This window comes from Caretta caretta, chromosome 5 (genome assembly GCF_965140235.1).
Source record: "Caretta caretta isolate rCarCar2 chromosome 5, rCarCar1.hap1, whole genome shotgun sequence".
NCBI lineage: Eukaryota > Metazoa > Chordata > Testudines > Cheloniidae > Caretta > Caretta caretta.
The window spans coordinates 670,548-676,498 of NC_134210.1; the positions used below are offsets into that span (position 1 = coordinate 670,548).

Below are 5,951 nucleotides of genomic sequence, written 5' to 3' on the forward strand. Positions count from 1 at the left end.
GGTTCCTGACAAAGCTGAGGTCCTGAGAGAGGCTGGGAGCAGCCCCAGGGGCTGCCCCAGGCCTCGACCCAACTGAGGCCACGGGAGGGGCTGAAAGCAGCCAGGCGATCATGGGACCCACCTATCCAACCAGCAGGAGATCTTCACAGCCAAGTTCCCCGTCAGTGGAGCTGAGACTGGAGCTGAGATGGTTGGAAGTGGAGCTGAAACTGGAAGAGCTGGAGGACTGTGAGAAGTAACGGCAGGACCGTGAGAGAGAGTGAAAGCACGAGGAAGAGCAGAGACGGCATGAACTGGTGACGGCAGAGCTGAGAGGCAGAGAGATCCCTGCTGGGGTGAGTGGGGATGGGCCAAGGGTGGCTAAGCCTGCAGGGAACTCCGATATCAAAGTGGTGTCTCAGTTTAAGGAAGGGGTTGATGTAGACACCTTCCTCACTGCTTTTGAGAAGGCCTGCAATGCGCACCAGGTTGACCCTACAGACAGGCTCCAGGATCTCACCCCCTTACTGTGTCCCAAGGCCATAGGGATGTTCAGCCAGATGGATGGGGTGGAACCTGGGGACTATGAACTGTTCAAACAAACCCTGCTGCGCAAGTTTGAATTGACCCCCGAGGTATACAGGAAAAGTGTCCAGGGTGTGCAGAAGACCCCGGGGATGACCTACCTGCAGATGGCCACCTTGATGGGTGACCGCCCTTCTGTGGTGGTTAAGCACTGGAACAAGTTACCTTGGGAAGCTGTGGAATTTCTGTCATTGGAGGTTTTTAGAACAGTTCAGACAGACACCTGTCAGGGATGGTCTCGATAATATTTAGTCCTGCCTCAGTGCAGGGATTGGACTAGATGATCTATCAAGGTCCCTTTCATTTCTACATTTCTATGATTCTATGATACAGACAAACCAACAGGAGAGTACAAGGAAACGACGAGACCATTTCAGTCAGCATGATGGGCAGTTGAGAGGGGGGATTGAACTGCTGAGAAAGAGAGAGATGGGGAAATATATTCGCAACCCAGCATGCTCCACCAATGCCGTATGACCCCTCTACATTAAGTAGTTCCCCATCACTCTCCTTGTCCCAGGTCACTATGCAGTTTTAAGTAGCCTGCTGCAGATGGTGAACTAAGAACTATTTTCAAATAATAATAACACAGAATGGCACAATATTTTTCCGTTGGAACAAAGTTTATTTGGTACCTAGAGTCCAGAACTCACGAAGGGCTGAAACTTTCTAAGAGAAATGAACCTTTGAGCTGGGAGCACTGAGAGTGGATAGTCCTGAGCGAACGTAAAGGCCATTTAGAAGGGGAGCACCATTTCCTTGGGACTTCAGTAAGGTTGGTGCAATCTCTACCATAGACTGATGGAGAGTGAGGAAAGGAGTGAACCCAGGGCAATAAAGCTGCCAGGAGTGTCCCAGAAAGGCCCCAGCTAATGGGAGAGATTTCGGAACCATCCAGGGAAGTCAGAGAGGGGCAGGTGGGCGTCACGACTGAAAAAGCCAAGAGAGATAAAAACACAAGAGACTCATTTGCCTCCCGCGCTAGAGTATTGCTGAGAAATGAACTAAACTGCAGCGTTGGGGGCGAGGCAGCGATTCTGGGGGGGAGATGGAGACAGAGACGGGCGACTCTGCTGGGCGAGACGCTCGAGAGAGGCCAGAACAATTCAAGACCGGGTGGGCACAGGAACCGCGGAGCTGGAGAGCGTGTTCACTGTGCTGTTGGGGTTGGAGTTGGAGCATCGCAGGGTGGAGAGTGCTGCTGAAGGATTTTCCCCCGCTCTACATTTCGTTTCCGGGTGAAAACGTTTGTGCCGACCCTGCAGGGAAGCACAGAGCTGGTGTTACTGGCCTAGCATGGGCCTGCACTGGGGGCTGCTCAATACAAGGAGAGGCAGGAGCACCAAGCTCCCCTGGGGATGCTCCCCCCTCACAGGATGCCCACACTCCCGCTGGGTTGCTCACCCATTAGCAAGTTCTTGAAGAAGAGCGATGGGAGGACATGGCCCTGCCCCGGCCTGACCCGCCAGGGGATCACACACAGCCCTGGGGTGTGACAGGGCCCAGGGAACTCAGCACATTTGGGGAATAAACCTTCATTCACGTTCACACCACCTCCTTCTCCTCCAGCCAGGTACAGGGGATGGATTTGTGATTTTGGGCTGAGAGCCCTGCCCTGCCCTTGGCCATCTCATCCCGCACAGCCCCAGAGCCGGGCTCGGGATCCCAGCCCTTGGCACAGCGCCGAGCAGAGACGGGGCCAGGCCCTGCAGTCCCAGCTCTGCAGGCTGCACCTTCGCTCCTGGGCAGTCTGTGCCCCTCACCCACCTGGTCGCTCTCCAGCCATCTCCAGGGGATCCAACCTCCTCACGCAGCAGCCACATGGTCTTCAGAGTTTCCTTCCCTTTATCATCCACGAAGCACTGGCCCACGAAGACGGTTGTTGAGTCTGCGAGGGAGCCGGAGAGGAGACAGAGGGAGAGACGGTGCCACGTGCTCGGTGTCCCCCAGAGACACCGAGCCCAGAGCCCAGGGTGGAGGGAGGGGGTGCGCTCTGTGGCGATGACACGACTCCCGGGCCACAGGCATACAAAGAGCCCATCTCTCCCCGATGACGCACTTTCCCAGGCACCGGCCCAGACGGCGGAGCAGTGCAATGACTCCATTTTCAGGGGCGGCTCCATGAGCCGGGTCAGGGCCAGGAAGGGGAGAGGCCTGCAGGCTGGGGGACACTTGGACTCCGCCTCCCAGGCCCCACATGCCGAGGCCATCTCCAAAGTCTGCTGGCTTCCTCCTCACCATCACCATCTCCACCTCCTCACCATCTCCTTCAGGCCCTGGTTCTACCCCTCAGCCTCTGGCCTCCCCAACCCTCAGCAGGCCATACAAAGTGCAGCTGATATCTTCCTCCCGGTCATTTGATCACGCCATTGTCCTCCCTGTGATCAGCCGCAACCTGGCCTCCCAGGTAACCCAGCCCTGGGGACCTCCCCCAGGTATCCCAGTGTCCAGCCTGCCATGGCTGGTCGAGCCAGAGGGAGCTTTTGGAAACAGACTCCGTCTTGACATAAAGATTCCAAGTCATGGAGGATCCACCATGTGCCCAGCTCAGTTGTCCCATTGGCTAATCACCTGCACCGGTAAAAAGTTCCACTTCATTTCTAATTTGGATACGTCTGGTTTCAGATTCCAGACACCTTTGTCTGCTAGATTAAAGCATCATCGGCTGTCAGGAAGCTCTCCCCATGCAGGTTCTTGCAGGGTTTAGCTTCACTGCGATAGCTGAAGTTAGTCCCCTGCGTTACAGCACTAGCCTAGCAGCAGTGAGAGCGGCCACACCGGAGTTACACGGAGCCACTGGGTTAGCAGAATGATTGAATTAGCTGCTGATGAGTTGTTGTAACTGGAGCTGTTTCACCCCCCGTCCCCCTGCATTACTAGCTAGAGCCTCAGCATCACTCAGGCTTCAACCCACCCCACACCCCCCATGGACCAGCTATCTGGAATTTAGGTAAGCTAGACACGTGTGTGTGTGTGGCCAGGAGTCGAGTTTGGGGTGACTCTCAAAGTGTAACTTGAGCTAACTGCTGTGCACACCCATAGGCCATGATCAGACACCTCCGTAACCTTCTCTTGTATCAGCTAAATAGATTGAGCTGCGTCAGTCTCTCCCCGGGCGGCCAGTTTCCCAGAGCTCGAACCATCCTGGTAGCTGTTTTCTGACCCCTTTCCAAGACTGTAATATCCCTTTGAAATGCGGACAGCAGAAATGGACACAGTAGCCAGTAATGGGCTTGCTGGTGCCATATACAATTCATTATTGAACACAATTACTGCACTGAGTCACATATTTCCCACAACCATTTCTGGCACGCGAACAAACCAAAATAATCCTCCAAGTGCCCCCGGCACCCCCCATTCATGCTGACAGTAACTCCCCCCCACCCCAGCCCCGAAGCAGCGTGTGGTACGTACTTGAGAACTTCTCCCAGTTCACAGTGAAGCCGAAGGTCGGCTGGCCCCTCTGTTTCGCATCATGCTGGGCTCCCTTCAGGGGCGACCTGCGGATACAGTTGCTGGTGGCCGTCACCGCTGTGAGGTAGTCGCCGGAGAATTCTCCTGCATCGTTAACTTCATGTATTTCCATCAGCGAGCGCAGCTCATTCCGCCACAGTCCGGACAGGTCACACTGAAAGGGGAGCAGACGTGGTCCCACGCACCGCACTGCATGGTCAGACACTCAGCTGAGACCGTGACCCCGAGAGCCCCAAAGGCAAAAGAGAGACCCTGCAAACTAGGAAATAAAAACCGAAGTGCCTCGCCTGCGCTCTGGTTCCTGAGATCCCAGGGGACCAGCTGGTCATGAGAAGAACCTCTGGCCCAGGTCATTGTGGGCGTGGAGGTTGCGTTCCTAGTGGCCATAATTTCTGATGGAAGATTAGTGAGCTCCTGGCTTTGTCCAGCAAAGATCCTTCCAGGCAGGGTCCCAGCACACCAGAGGGAATGGCCTTGCAGATTCCCCTGCGTCTCGCCATGGTCAGCGTGTGCTTTTACTGAAATCCAAGCATTGCATTCCTCGTGCTCGCTCCCACACCTGCACTGTGGAGCTTCCTGCCCGCAGGTCAGGGATGGGCACTGCTGAGCACAGACCCGAAGAGCCGGAGTCCGACCTTACACAGCATGAAGCAGAGAATGGCCAACGCCAACAGTTCAGCACGTGACTCCGACCCCCCGACCATAGAAATGTGGGGCTGGATGGGACCTGGAGAGGCCATCTGGTCTAGTGCTCTCTGCTGCCGCAGGCAGACGTTGTACCTAGACCATCTCTGAGAGGGGTTTATTTAACCTGCTCTTAAAAACCCCCAGAGACAGGATGGCGCAGCCCCAGTGCTTAACACCCTGATGGCGGGAACTTAGATCTGAGTATCTAACTTAAATCTCCCCTGGTGCAAACTGAGCTGAATCCCTCCTGCCCTCCCAGCTGGGCACTGTCCTCTTCGTGGCAGCCTGTTACAGACTGGACTCGTTATCAAGTCCCCTGCTCGGCTGGTCTCCCCTACACTAAACATGCCCAAGTCAGGCCCCAAAACAGAGAGGTTTAAAAAAGGTGTTGTGGTTTTTGTCCCGTCAAGCCACCGGCCCCAGCACCTGCCAGGCCACCACCCGCTGACATTTCGCCAGATCGAGGGAGCAAAGGGATTCTGGCCCCTGCTGCAGAAACTATCCCTGGAACAACCCTCTTGGCCCCTCGGCCTGCCCGATCCTGAGACAGCCCAGAGCCAGCGCCCAGCCCCCGCGGCCCCTCACCCTGCCCAGTCTGCCCCATACCTTTCTCTCTGAAGAGGTGCCAACAGTCACCAGAGCCAGGGCGAGGAGCAGGGAGAAGCCGATTTTCCCCATCGTCACTTGGAGTAGAAGCCACCTGCAGAAGCCAATTGAGTCTCCCCAGCACTTAGTCTGGGGCCACCAGTCAGGCCCCGTCTTTATATCCCCTCGCAGCAGGCAGGGGCTGCAACCTGAGCTGCTCTGGTTCTCTCCTTGCTGGCAGTTCCCAGAAGCGAGCGGGCACTTCGGTTATTTTGTTTATGTCTCACTGACATTCAATCTCCAGCCCCAGCTGCTGGCAGGGCCAGCAGGACAAAATGAAAAGAAGGGATGTGTGACCTGGGCAGTGATTGAGGAGTGTAGTCAACGTGACCCCCTATAGATAGATCCCAGCACACTGGAGAGGCGGAGCGAGAGCACCCTGTGAAGGTGCCTTAGCCAGGGCAGCAGCAGGTGGGAGAGGTAAGTTGAAGTGCTGCTCATTGAGCCTTGAGGTGCTGACAGGCCAGAGGCCTCCCCGGGTTTGCTGGCATCTCCCGGTTGGAATAACTCCGACAGCGGTTCCTGGGATAGAAGGTTTCTGTCACCAGCCCCACACAGTGTCAAACGCATCTGAACATGCG

General features: G+C 55.9%; 1 protein-coding gene across 1 annotated transcript; it reads right to left on the minus strand.

The window, feature by feature from the left end:
* Positions 1-1,086: 1,086 nt before the first annotated feature.
* Positions 1,087-5,565, minus strand: LOC125629304 (avidin-like). Its single transcript, XM_048834709.2, has 4 exons — positions 5,332-5,565; positions 3,979-4,192; positions 2,332-2,452; positions 1,087-1,823 (listed from the first exon to the last, which is right to left on the minus strand). Exons 1-4 carry the CDS (start codon positions 5,401-5,403, stop codon positions 1,715-1,717), a joined length of 516 nt encoding a protein of 171 aa, XP_048690666.1. The 5' UTR covers positions 5,404-5,565; the 3' UTR covers positions 1,087-1,714.
* Between the last annotated feature and the right edge of the window lie 386 nt (positions 5,566-5,951).